At 41.3% G+C, this 14,050-nt stretch overlaps 1 protein-coding gene across 2 annotated transcripts in view; it reads left to right on the top strand.

The window, feature by feature from the left end:
* The window catches only part of LOC120540105 (von Willebrand factor A domain-containing protein 7-like), a 96,764-nt gene that overhangs the window by 15,700 nt on the left and 67,014 nt on the right, over positions 1-14,050 (top strand). Inside the window, exons 10-15 of one of the 2 annotated variants that reach the window (XM_039770594.1) lie at positions 1,764-2,018; positions 4,411-4,452; positions 6,114-6,311; positions 8,621-8,793; positions 9,406-9,520; positions 11,844-12,048. In XM_039770594.1, the coding sequence (XP_039626528.1) occupies positions 1,764-2,018; positions 4,411-4,452; positions 6,114-6,311; positions 8,621-8,793; positions 9,406-9,520; positions 11,844-12,048 (988 nt within the window). The remainder of the gene's footprint in view (positions 1-1,763; positions 2,019-4,410; positions 4,453-6,113; positions 6,312-8,620; positions 8,794-9,405; positions 9,521-11,843; positions 12,049-14,050) is intronic. The other variant, XM_039770595.1, reaches the window with a different exon arrangement.

The raw sequence follows: 14,050 nt of genomic DNA on the forward strand, positions 1-14,050 counted from the left end.
TTATTTATTAGTATTATTTAATATTATTATTTATTTATTATTATTTATTGAAAGCACCGCACTTTAATTTGGACTTTGTTTCTGATTGTTGTCTTGTTGATTTTAATAAAAGCACTTGGCACTTTTTGCACCATCCCATTGCTACATTGTAGTGCCTCACTGTCGTGCTCATCGGTAACATTAGCGACACTGATGGGTTTAGGGGCTCCCCGCAGCGAGATTGGAGTGTTCAGTGAACCCGCATCGTCACAGACTTCACCTCAAAACTGTAACCTCCTCTCCACCCAGCTTCCTGCTCACTTCCTTCATGCCAGAACTCGACTCATGCAAGATTAGTTTTCTTGGTTGTTTATGGTTAGTTTTTGTATAAATTAAGGATTTTTCAAATTTTCATTTTTTTTCCCTGTGCTTAAAACTCATTAAAAAAAAAGTGTTTACAGCGAGCGGTTCGTAGCACAATAGCGTGAACTCTTGTGATGTTAGTTTTCTCTGTTCAAGGTTTTCTCCGTGTTATTCAATGTTTTTACATTGTTTACTGTTACGCTGTGCATTCTATGGTATAATTAACTATTTTTGTGCTTAAAAATCTTTAAAAAAATATATTTACGTACAGCTCGTACGGTCCGGAACAGATTAATTGTATTTACATACAATCCTTTTTTTTTAATTATTATTATTATTATTTGTATTCATTTTATTGCATTCCATACAAATCAATCAAGTTTTACATAAAGAAAATTTGAGTTAAGAACAAATCGATCCCCACCCCTGAGAGAGAGCAAGCCAAACAGCATGAAATTTAAGACCTGTAAACATACCTAACTTAATAGATTCTCTGTGCTTTATGAGATTATTTTAAAATATTACTGATTAGATCCTGCCATGTTTTGAAAAAAGTCTTTACAGATCCTCTGAGTATTTGATCATTTACATACAATCCTATGGGGGAAATTACTTCGAGGTCCCACTGTAATTATTGTGTTATTGCTGAATTAAAACAAAAAATGATTTATAGTGCATGTCCTCCATTATCTTTTGCAATTTTGTACTTTTTCCTTCTAAACCCTTCATTTATAAATATTACAGTTGGGATTGTCTATATACAGTAAGCCTATGTTTTTACAGTTTCTCTCCCTTGTAAGACATTTTAGAACTTTCTTTGCATTTTGAACTTTGAAAAGCCAACTCCCCCTTTTTTTGATTGATGTTCCACTGGGGACTTTATGGGGACTTCTTGGTGGCTATTGTGAAGTTTCTTAGGTTGAGGAAATTGATTAAGTTGTAATTTTTTTAGAGTCTTAGGGCGGCAGGATTTTGAATGTTGCCGGGCAGCTGCATTTAGTGACATTTGCATTGGCTGTCGTGGAAGAAGCCTCCCAAAAGAACCCTGAAATTTTGCTTGCATGACACCATCTGAACAATCCATGTTTTGGATAAATTTAAAAGACTTCACATGTCCGGTTCGCTGTTTTCTCACTTACTTTGCGGTTTACGATTCTGATTCTTGTCTCACATTTCATAGTTGGGTTTGTCTCTTTGGTTCTAACCCCAGCGCATACTCTGTTTTGTTTGCATTTCATCTTCTGCTACCGAAATAAAGAAATCCTTCTGCTTTGCCAGAAGAGTTAGTAGTTGGGGAGTGGCTGACTTGGGTGAGCCTCACTTGTACAGGCTAATGAAGGTCCTCGACTGCTTTATGGGTCTTTTTGAGGCTTCACAAACCCCTCTCATCATGACTGGGACTCACCTTTTTTTTTTTTTAGGAGTTGAAGACAATGAGTACGAGAAGCTGGCCAAGATGACGGGTCAACACTACACCCTGGTTGAAAAGAACAAGCTTGGTACAGTCCTGGGAATCACAGAACTGGCCCTGAATTCGGCTCCGGCTGTGCTCGTGCAGGTCACTGAGAGAACCAAGAAGCTCCTCTTCAATGTGGACGAAACCCTGACGGAGCTCAGCATCTCCGTGAAGAAGAAGAACAACGTGCCCTTTTACTTCACTCTGCTTACACCGTGGGGTGAGTCGGTGCCCTGGGCACTCGGGCACTACACATTACTGGGGCTTCTACCAGCTTGCCATATTATTTTAGCAGGAATCGAGATCTTTGCTTAACATTTAGAGAAACGTGACGTAGCAGACAAACTCAAAATAACAACTCTGATTTCAGTGAGTGGCACAGAGGTGCAGTGGTTGGCAACGAGTGCTAATCCCCGACCCATTTCTGTCTGTGTTGACGTCTCCTTCACTTGTCCAGACACAGTGTTGTGTAAATCACACTTCACAAGAACTCACTCAAAGTTCAGTTCACACAGTGATTAAAATCAATAAATTCACGTTCATAGTTCACCATTTCAATTTGGAACTCATTCATGTTCAGTTCATTTTGATTGGATTAAGGTCAGGACTTTGACTTGGCCTTTCCAGAACATTAACTTTCTTCTTCTTTAACGATTCTTTGGTAGAACGTCTTGTGTGCTTAGGGTCGTTGTCTTGCTGCATGACCCACCTTCTCTTGAGATTCAGTTCATGGACAGATGTCCTGACATTTTCCTTTAGAATTCTCTGATATCATTCAGAATTCATTGTTCCATCAATGAAGGCAAGCCGTCCTGGCCCAGATGTAGCAAAACAGTCCCAAACCACGATACTACCACCACCATGTGTCACAGATGGGATAAGGTTCTTATGCTGGAATGCAGTGTTTTCCTTTCTCCAAACATAACGCTTTTCATTTAAACCAAAAAATTCTATTTTGGTCTCATCCATCCACAAAACATTCTTCCAGTAGCCTTCTGGTTTGTCCACGTGATCTTTAGCAAACTGCAGACGAGTAGCAATGTTTTTTTTGGAGAGCAGTGGCTTTCTCCTTGCAACCCTGCCATTCACACCATTGTTGTTCAGTGTTCTCCTGATGGTGGACTCATGAACATGAACATTAGCCAATGTGAGAGAGGCCTTCAGTTGCTTAGAAGTTACCCTGGGGTCTGACTATTACACGTGTGTCTTGCTCTTAGAGTGATCTTTGTTGGTCGACCACTCCTGGCGAGGGTAACAATGCTCTTGAATTTCCTCCATTTGTACACAATCTGTCTAACTGTGGATTGGTGGAGTCCAAACTCTTTAGAGATGGTCTTGTAACCTTCTCCAGCCTGATGAGCATCAACAACTCTTCTTGTGAGGTCCTCAGAAATCTCTTTTGTTCGTGTCGTGATACACTTCCACAAACATGTGTTGTGAAGAGCAGACTTTGATAGATCCTGTTCTTTAAATGACTCAGGGTGCCCACTCACACCTGATTGGCATCCCATTGACTCGAATTTCACCTTCAAACTAACTGCTAATCCGTGAGGTTCACATACTTTTGCCACTCATAAATATGTAATATTCAATAATTTTCCTCAATAAATTAATGTACAAGTATAATATTTTTGTCTCATTTGTTTAACTGGTTTTTCTTTTACTACTTTTTGGGTTTGAGTGAAAATCTGATGATGTTTTAGGTCATATTTATGCAGAAATATAGAAAATTCTAAAGAGTTCACAAACTTTCAAGCGCCACCTTAAATACCTTTGACCACTCGTGATTGGACACTCCTGTCTATGAAGTTCAAGGCTTGACGAGCTCATCCAGCCAAGTAATCAGCACTGAGCAGTGACAGGCATTCAAATCAGCACAATGACAAGGGTGCCCACATTTGTGCACAGCCAGTTTTTCACATTTGATTTAATTTCATACAACTAAATACTGCATCACTAAAAATCTTTGTTCGGAAAACACCGCAGTGCTACGATGTTCCTAGGAAATGAAAGACGTACCACCGTTATCTTTTATGTTGAAAGGAGAGTAAATTATTATGCAGGCTTAGAGGGGTTCCCTTACTTTTTCATATGACTGTATATTGTAAATTTTAGCAGTTCACATCCCATGAATAATTTTCAACAAAGATAAGTGGTAAACTGAGAGACATTAAAAAAAAAAGAAGCAATTTTAATATAAAAATGTTCTTTTTTAGGGAACAAGTAATGGGATGACAAGTTTAAACTTTTCTGCAGCAATGGCAAAGCAATGAAAAACGATGCAAACAATTCCTGCAGGTGTCCTCATTTTGGTCGATTACTTTCAAACCCTCTGTCTGTAGGAACAATCTGCATGTCTACTGCCACAGCATTCTTGTTTCTTGCAGTAAAGTTCATGTTCCCTTCAGAAGGCCCCTCGGGTACAATGTTTGAAAATGGCTACCATAATACAGCAATAAATAATGGAGTAATCGATAGGCTGCACCCCTGACAACCTTGGATTGACTGAAATGGGTCCAAGAATGTTGCTTTATACTATTTTGATTGATAGACTAGAAGCAAGAAGTTGAATTTTAATTCTGATGAATGCTTTGAATTTTTTTTTATCTTAGATACTCGGAGAAGGAAGAGAGCCGCCTCTCTCAATGGAAAAGGTAAGTAATGACAAACCTTCATAGTGACAATAAGACTCACAGCCTCCTAACCCATAACTTGATTAAGTGGGCTACAAAGGAAAAGGGTGGAGCATCAAATGGTGATCTCCGTATATTGTGAAGTTGGACAAAAAGACGTCTTTATAGACGGGAGTCTCCAACCAGACTGGGGAACGAGAACACTGGTGCCAGTTATGAGACAAGAGGTGCGGATCCTGACATCCAAAAACCAGAAGTGACATCATATGTGATCAGCCCAAGAGTCTCCAAAAGAGAAGTGTTTGTTGAGAGGCAGCGTCAACCCGGGACTCAGGGTGGCATTGCAAGCTGACAAACCCTGAAGTTGTTTGCCAAGCAGGTGTGTGTGTGTGTGAGTGACAGATGGACTGGGTTGAGCAGCATGGAACAGCGTAGTCGGCGGGACTGAACTACAGAATGTAAACTGACATGACCAGAGGAGACCTCTGGTGGTGGAAGGCCAGTAAGTGATGGGGTCGTGTCGTGTATTGGTGTGCTGGAAGGCTCAGCTAAAATAAAATGAAGTACAAGGCAATTTAAAAAGTAGAATCTATGGATGGCCATTTAAAGTTTGAAAACTTACATTGAAGCTGCCCAATGTACAGTCATGTGAAAACGTTAAGTACACGCCATGACATACGTGGACCTATCGAGATATGATATGCTTATAACAAGAATGATCAGAATCTTAAGTATGTTAAGAAGATATAAATACACATATGCATGAATTAGCAGACTGCATTAACATTATTACTAAGTGTAAAGTGACTAGAATTGCACATCCAATGACAGTCTTAGTACAGGGTATCAGTCATTGTCTTTTAAGATGGCGTGTGCCACTTCAGCTACACATCAACAACAACAACAACACCATTTATTTCTATCACACGTTTTCATACAAATGCTGGAGCTCAAAGTACTTTACAAGATGAAGAAAGAAAAGTTTATAAAAAATAGGCAATGTTAAGTAACAAAGAATAAAGTAACGGCCATAACGTCAGAAAAAAACAAAATCTGCAGGGGTACCAAGGCCATGAGAACCGCAGGCCATTCTACCTAACATAAATGATGTACATGGGAGAGGGGGCTGCGTCCCACCTCAGAGGAGGGGCAACTAGTCACAGAGCCTCTCATGGCACTCCTTGGAGCAGCAGGGTGGTCTCACTGTGTACCTCAAGCTGCCCCTCTGTTTAGCCAAGATTGTCCCTTGGTGTCACAGTTATCATTTTCTTTTCAATGTCCATTCCTTTGTAATTCGTCCTGTGAATTTGCCCCATTTGTCTTCAGGCACATTACTGCAGAGCTCTCTGCTCTGGTGGTCTCCACATTTCAAGTGAAATCAAATTTGCACACACACTGACTGGGCTGTCGTCTCCGTACTTACTCTAATTTTCAGTTTTGCTTAATGCCAGTGGAGTATTAACCGAAGTTACCGTGATGACAGATGTGTTCTGGGGTCCCCTATGGGTTTAGTTCCTGCCTGGCACTTAATGTTGCCCTGCTAGACTTACAGTATCTTTTACCTAAATTATTCAGGTTCTCCAAATGTGTAATTGGACAAATGTGGATACACTGATTCCAGAACTTGGGTTCATCAATGGACCCCCATCTAACGTGCAGCTCCTTTTTATCCTTCTCTACAGTTACTTCATTAGTCAACACCACCAGCTTCCAGGTGGTAAAAGTGCCAGTGACAAAACCAGGCCAATGGGCAGTTGAGATGAGCAGCTTGGACACGTACACAATCGAGATCATGGGCAAAAGCCTGTTGGATTTTTCCTACAAAATAATGGAGAAGAAAAATGGATACGTGCTTCCCATACAAGGGCGACCTGCAAAAGGTAAGCAATAAGGACAATGTCTTCACTCCATTCATTTGTTTTCCATCATTTGCCAGTATGGGCAGCAGTCTACACCACGGAGAAGACTGTCCAGCTGGGCTCTCCAGCACAGCACAAAAGACGGGATAAAATGAATTACAGTTTGAAGGTTTTCAACAGAAGAACATAAGAAACGTGACAAACAAGAGGAGACCATTTAGTCCATTTGTTGCTCGTTTGATAAGAAAATATCTAAGCTCTTCCAGTGTCTGACTTCCATCTTTTCTTTCCCCTTTTTGGTTTTATCTCCATTATACTGGATGTAAACAGAACTTAACCTGATTCCCTAAAAAAGACGTATAGGTCTTTAAATGAATCTTTGGATTTCTGGGATCCATTTGGACTTCCACATGCAGACATTCTGTGATGTTCATCTTCTGTGATGTCCTTCGGTTATCTTTCGCCAGTCTCCCTTTTGGTATATCTGAACTGTTGCCAAACTCCAGTTTATACTTCATGTCTGATATGACATGGAAAAGCATAAAGGGCCTTGACGCTTCATTATCAGCCGATTTAACTTGGGGCCTTTTTAGAGCTTTTGGATGTGTATGCGTTTCCACAGAGTGGATGACGTCTCCTGCTTGTGCCTTGATTGGCTCTGCCTGGAGGTAAACGTCTGCAGGCTTTCACATATTTGATAAGTTACTCCAGATGATGTCATGTTTCTCTACCAGTGCATGGACTGTTGTCTCCATAAGTGTTCATGAAACTTGAATAGTTCATCGTATAACCACTAAATACCTCCACGTCCATAGATGCAAGATTAGGGGTAGGCTAACCACTAGGTCATCTCATGCAACAACAGCAACAAGAAGGAGGACAGAAAAAAAAAAACTCCAGACAGCTGGAGAAAAAATTAAATCTGCAGGGGTTCCAGGCCATGAGACCACCCAGCCCCCTCTAGGCATTCTGCCTAACTTAAATGATCTCAATCAGTCCTCATTGTATTCAGGGTTCTCATGAAAGGACTTGATGATGATGGTCACGTGGACTGCTGGCCTTTAATCCATCAATGTAGGGGCATCACGGTGCTTTGATCAGGTGGTGGTGGCGCAGGTTGCCACCACAGAAAGGGTTAGTACAGATTTTGGTGCCACCATGAATAATAATGATAATTAATTGAATATACAGAGCATCAGGATTAATCTAAGATGAAGTTATGAGAAGGTCATGTTACAGTAATGAGTTTTCAGCAGATTTTTAAAGAGCTCCACCGTATCACCCTGGCGAATTCCTATTGGCAGGCTATTCCCGATTTGAAGTACTTAACAGCAGAAGGCAGAAGTTTAACTCTTGGAATTCTAAGGAGACGCTCATTTGAGGATCTAAGGTTACGATTGGGATTATAAGGTGTCAGACACTCCAATATATAAGATGGAACAGATTATTTAAGGCTTTGTAAACCATCAGCAGGATTTTAAAGTCAATTCTAAATGGCACGGGTAACCAGTGTAGTGACGCTCAGACTGGTGTGATGTGCTCGGATTTTCTTTTCCTAGTTAGGATTCTAGCAGCTCCATTCCACACTCGTCATAATCGATTGATTGAGGAGTGCGTTACAGTAATCTAGCTGACTGAAAACAAAAGTGTGAACTCATTTCTCAGCACCTTTCAATGTTATAAGAGGTCTCACTTTTTCTATATTTCTTAAGTGAAAAAATGCAACTAAGGATTCCAAGAATTCTGCTTCAACTCCACATCCCTTGACAGTCACAAGTAAAGCAATCTTTACGTTTATTTGACTTGTCAATGGAATCGTTTCCCTCGTTCGTTTGATTCATCAAATAGTCACACGATTTTCGGTTATTTGTTTTGTGTACCGAATCTTTACCCAAGAATGAGTCGCACGATTCTCATTCCTCTCACAGATGTTGTCGTGCACAAAGGACATCCAAGATTATGGGTATCCCGTAATACAAGTGCAGGTCTTTGGGACTTTCTTGATCTACGAACTTCTTACTAGGGTTATTTTCAGGTCAGCACTCAGTCTTTGATATTTGCGATTTGTTCTTCTGGTTGTGATCCTACACGTCCTTCATCCGTTACCATTTTATCGAGAGCCTGGCCTCATCCAGTACAGTTCCCTCTTTAGCTTAGCTCGGTGTGTCCCGTCTCAGGGGGCCATATAGAGAGAGAGAAGGGCCTGCACCCCTGAGTGGTTATCTCATCTGGTATCCCATACTGTCACGTTAACAAGTCGAGTTTAAGGATGTTCTGTATTTTATGCTCTGATCTTTATCAACCTCTGACACTAGTATTCTTACTTTTAGGTGCTGAGTACACCCTGTCCGTGGTGGTTGAAGGAGACAGCAATAAATTGACCTTAACTCAGATCATAATATTCGATGAAACAGGACAGAGAAGTAAGGAGTATGATGTCAACAAAAGTACGGACGGCCTCGGAGAGCTGCGAGTTTCTGTGCCTGTGAGGTTTGATCTACCGGTGAGTGTCAGTCCTGCGGCCCTGCTTGGCTTTGTCGATGTGTAGATTTAAAATGACATAAAGTTAAAATCACCCGCGTCAAAGCCAAAACAAGAGACAAAAATTACAGTCGGAAATTCAGGGTAGAAAAGATAGAGAAGTTAGAAAAGAGGGACAACTCGGATAAGGAAGTAGATTCCAGAGTAACCTTTGATCCCATTGCATCATACCCAAAGGTCATGACCCCAGAAGACACACCCCTGGCAATTTGATGACAGAAACCAAACGTAGCAACAGAAGAAACGGTCCAAAACACGGGGTCACTTTTTTAATCAAGTGGAATTTCCAAAAACAGCCGTCGTCGTCACATTCAGGAGCCTCCAAAATGACCTTCCACCTTCATAGCTTTGCTTTTGATTTTTTCCGACTCTTGTCTCGTGATTTGGTTTTGCTTGATCTCCTTCAAGTATTCGACACATTTCTGTCTTTTCTCTTGGTTACTCTTTCAAATCGGCAAAGTACGAAAAGCTCTCAGAATTGACACAGGCGCCCCACGACTCTCCACTGGGTGACGTTTGACTGTCACTTGATAATGATTATTTAAATCTTCTGTCTTACGTCTTTCATTCTTAGAGTTTCACACTGGGAATTGCTGGCAAAACAGAAAAAGAAAACGGATTTCTGCGGACTAAACCACATCTTATTCAAACCGAGTCCGTCTCTTTGAAATTAGCTGAAGGGCAGAAGAGTAAGTATTCCTTTCTAAGATCCTTTCATGCTTTGCTCAGAAGTCATGAGGACTGATCCCAGTTGGTTTTTAGGTTTCCTGAATGAATAATTTCTAGAAAAGTTACAAAACACTAAGGGGTCTGATCAGTAATTACGTGTGAGAATGTATGGACTACCACTCTGGCAATGCTTCTCAAAGGATTTCAGACCGAGGACCACTTCGTCGATGTCAAAGATATGGATGACCACTTATGGCCAACGGCCACATGTTACCATAAATTCTGCTTCTTTTTTATTTTAAATATTCTATGGCCCGAGATGCAAAGACTCAGAGTTGACCTGCCGATTCAAATAGTGGGTTAGTAGGCCTGTTTATTGTTAATTTAAGTTGGGTGTGATGGACAGAGCACATGGAGGGCGTCCCACCCAGGCAAGGTACCTTTCCTGGATGGGAGGTCAAGCCTTTCAAAGGCATAGGAAACAGGATAAAGATTGTCCTGCCTCAATCAGAAGACAGGCAGAAGATGCCAGTGGTTCCATTGGGTATACTGGCATCACGGCCAATAGAGTCCAGCTGCATGTGAGACAGTCCAAAACCTTGGACAGATTCAGCGACCTGAGACATTCTGACGCCCTTGTCTGTGGCGTCTCCTTTACTCCGCCCACTTTCCAGGAGCCACTCCCCTGTTTTGCTGGTGTACTGACGCCTACATTGCACGCCTACACATTTCTTTTGGTTGCTGCTTTTAAACCTGTGGACGTGATAGTTTTGTGGCCTGTCCATTCAGCATTTGTTAAACTTCTAAACGTCTCTCAACAAAACCAAAGAGTGGATGTGTCTTTTGTTATTGGTTTTATATATATACATATACATATATATATATATATATATATTGTGACAGATAGAGGGAGCTATCACTCCCTTGAACCCTCAGACTATACGCCAGACACCAGGTAAAAGTCCAATAAGTTGACTTTATTATTAATAACAGTGCACAAAGCACCCTCCTCTCCACAATACTCATACAATTCTCAATAATTCGCAATACAATAAACCAATCCTCCACACCCAGACATGTTGCCACCCTTCCACCCAGCTCAGCTCGACGTCTGGGGATTTCCCATAGTCCTTTATATTGCCTCACCCGGAAATGTTTCCAATCCTTCAGTCCATGTGACTGCCTTTCACTTCCGTGTCAGATGAAAAGTCCTCCTCTTCATCCAGGAAGTACGTTATCTCCCCTGTTGCTTTGCCTTCCAGGTTATAGGGCACATGTGACTCTCTGGACCTCCCTGCAGTGTCCTCTGTTGGCCCCTGTGGTATCCAGCAGGGCTGTAAAGGAAAACTCCATTGTCCATGATTCCCTGCTGGAATTCGGGGCACCTCCATGCTGCAGGTAGAGCTTCACCTGGTGGCCTGTGGGTATTGGCTGGTTTGACAAGCCAGCCATAGACCACTATATATATATATATATATATATAATGTGTGTGTGTGTGTGTATATCTTTATTATAAACAAATCTTGGAAGGTTGGAAGGAGAGGAGACGTGACTTTTTCAGAGAGACTTTCACATCCCGCGAGACGTGACTTTTTGCCAAGAGATTTAACCACGAAAATAAAAGACAAAGAGTAGATGACAAAGTAACATTGGCGCGGTACACATGCAGAGCCGGTTTGAGATAATGGAAGTACAAAAATTCGAAAGCCTCAATAAAGGGTAGTAAGAATTGCATTAGTGCAAACAAACGGAAATTATTACTCAGTGAAATAACGGAACAGAGAGAAGAGATCGAATATAATGTTCGGATTTAAACTTTAAGTCGGAGACTGGTAGATCGTCTAATTCGTGTTGCCATCAGGGAAAAAAAAAGTAGTGTTTCTTCCCAATGAAGAGGCTTATCTGTGAGAATTAAAAGATTTGTTGTTTGGTGAAAGTGAAATTCTGTGAGAGAAAATTTCAAGCACATGCACGGTTCAATCATTTCTCATTTGTGTGAATGCTATTGTCAGACCCATTTCTTGTAGAGAGAAAGAAACAATATTCACTCACGGGCAGTTATACGTTGTGTTGTCATGATGTAATTCCAAACAGAATCAAAATTCAGTGCGTTATTGGGACATTGGTGATATGACAGAAGTGTGCCAAACGAGATGCAGATCACGCAGCAAGCCAGCAGCTGAAAAGAAAAAAAAAGTGAGCTCACTCTGCAAGAAAGTAAGGAGAGTAAGAACGTTAGAAACTCAACCATTTGGTCTTTTCAGCCTTAGTCTGGGGGGCTCCTCCAGTCACTCATATGGAATGGCCAGCTACACACTCCTTATTGCATTGCATCTCCTTTAGGTTTCTTCACTGAGGGGACTTCACTGGACGTCGCGGTGATCGTCACAAATGAAGGACCCGATCAGACCTTCACGTTTAATGTCAAGGATGAGCTCTCATTGGTGAGGACGTTTACTCCACGCAGCGTAAATATCCAGAAAGGACACAACGCGACGTTGACGGCGACTCTTACGTCCCCCAAAATCACAAACAAGCGCTCCTCAAGGTATGGCACACGGTCGTGTGATCACTTTCCAGTTCTTCTGTTGGCACAGTGGCACAGTGTAATCAGTCTGTGTGGAGGACTCTCAGACGCCACGTATTCTCTTCTGCTTTTTCAGCCTCCTCAGCCTCTTGATATAAGTTTTAAATATTTGTCTTTTGTAAGCACATTAAAATGGCCAAAATTTTCACTTTCACTTTTCAAAATCTCTCTCAAGAATTAAACTCTCCACGCCCTTTGATATCTTTGTCCGCTAGTTGAAGCCTCATCCATAATGGCGAGAAACACAAAAAGAATAAGACCAACAAAACAAACACGCACAAACGAAGCAAACGGACACTCTACAGATTTACAGCTCACTGCGGAAGAGGTGGAGATGTGGGTGGCACAGGCGGATCAGACATATTTAATGTCAAATATCACACAAATCAGTTTCAGCTAGCCCAAACTGGTTTATCCCACAGAGGGCAGTGCGACTGGGGGGCTCTACATTGGTTTCAGGATAATCTAGTTTGGACTGGGCCAAACCCAGTCATCCCTAGCACTTTTCAGACAAACTGGGATGGCCTAGTCTAAACGAGTTTGTCCTAAAATCGTGTTTGGCTGATAACGTATAAAATAAATGATATAGTTACCATGCTATTAATTCATTTGACTGTCTCTTGTTTCAGAACACAAAGCATGACAACACTGTTAAAATGCATACCGTAAATACTCACGTATAGGTCGAGTCTTGAAACCAGAAAAATCAATCATAAAATCAGACCCGAATTATACGCTCGCTCAAAAATACGACATTTAATTCTTCTTATTTTTTTTTACATCTTCTTGCTTCCTCCAATCTCTCATCGGTTTCTCAGACACACTGAATTTTGTCGCAGCAGCTCCATTACCAATTTATTTCGTGACTTTGACGACTTTTAATTTAAAACCAGCTTCATATTTTCTTCTGATCGAACACTCCATCGTAGGTAAGGGATGCTCTTACGATAAAGGTGTATGAGGGTGTGAGATACAAAAAACACAAATCAGTGCAAACGTCGCTTCAGAATAGCGTGGGTACTACTGTGTGGTCACGTTGGCACAACAGAGAGAGAGACTCGCTCATACAGCGCATTGCCGCACCCACATAGAAGAAAAAGGCCGTGTGCTCCGTGGTTACTCTCTCAGGTGGGTGTTAGTGTAGACGCTTTAAGATGGTTGCTGATGATCTGAAAGAAGACAGGCACACCAACATCCGGATTCTGCTGTTTGTTCTGCAACAACGTCATCCAACTAAAAGACAAGCAGTAAGGGGCACAGTCAGCACACGCAGCGACGGGCGCTCTCTCCGTCTCTTTCAACAGCGTCATCCAGCTATTTTTTTTTTATATTTACTTTTTTTAAAACCATACAAATTTAACAAATGCATATGAACAATAACAATGAAGGACAAAGTCTAAGTAACATTGTAACATACCTAAAAGACTAGCAGTAAGGGGCACAGTCAGCACACGCAGCGACGGGCGCGATCTCTCCGTCTCCCGTAGCAAGACAAACAATATGCTAATGAGGCTGGATCTCGTTAAATTAAACACTTTTAAAATCCATTTCTGCCGACCAAAAGTGACAACAGAAGCACAAGATACATCAATAACCACAGGACGTGACATTTCTGTTCAGTTTCAGACAGAATACACAATTTCAAAACTTGTCAGCTTACACGAGAGACGGAGAGGATTGAGAAGCGCCTTACCTTCAACAACATCATCCAGCTTTTGCCAGGACTATTAACAAGGTTGCCCAAACTTTTGTATCCCACTGTATCTGCAAGTATATACGGTAATTAAAATAAGACAATATGTTACCAGAATCATAAATGAATGAGAATTGTGCGCCTTGTTCTTGGGTAATGATTTGTTCACAAATCAAATGAATGAGAATTGTTTGCTTCATTCTCAATTCAGTTTGAATTTTAAAGAATCCGTGAATGACACATACTGGTGCACTCAATGAGCCCAAAAAC

The sequence above is a fragment of the Polypterus senegalus genome, chromosome 12 (assembly GCF_016835505.1).
Source record: "Polypterus senegalus isolate Bchr_013 chromosome 12, ASM1683550v1, whole genome shotgun sequence".
In the NCBI taxonomy this organism is placed as follows: domain Eukaryota; kingdom Metazoa; phylum Chordata; class Cladistia; order Polypteriformes; family Polypteridae; genus Polypterus; species Polypterus senegalus.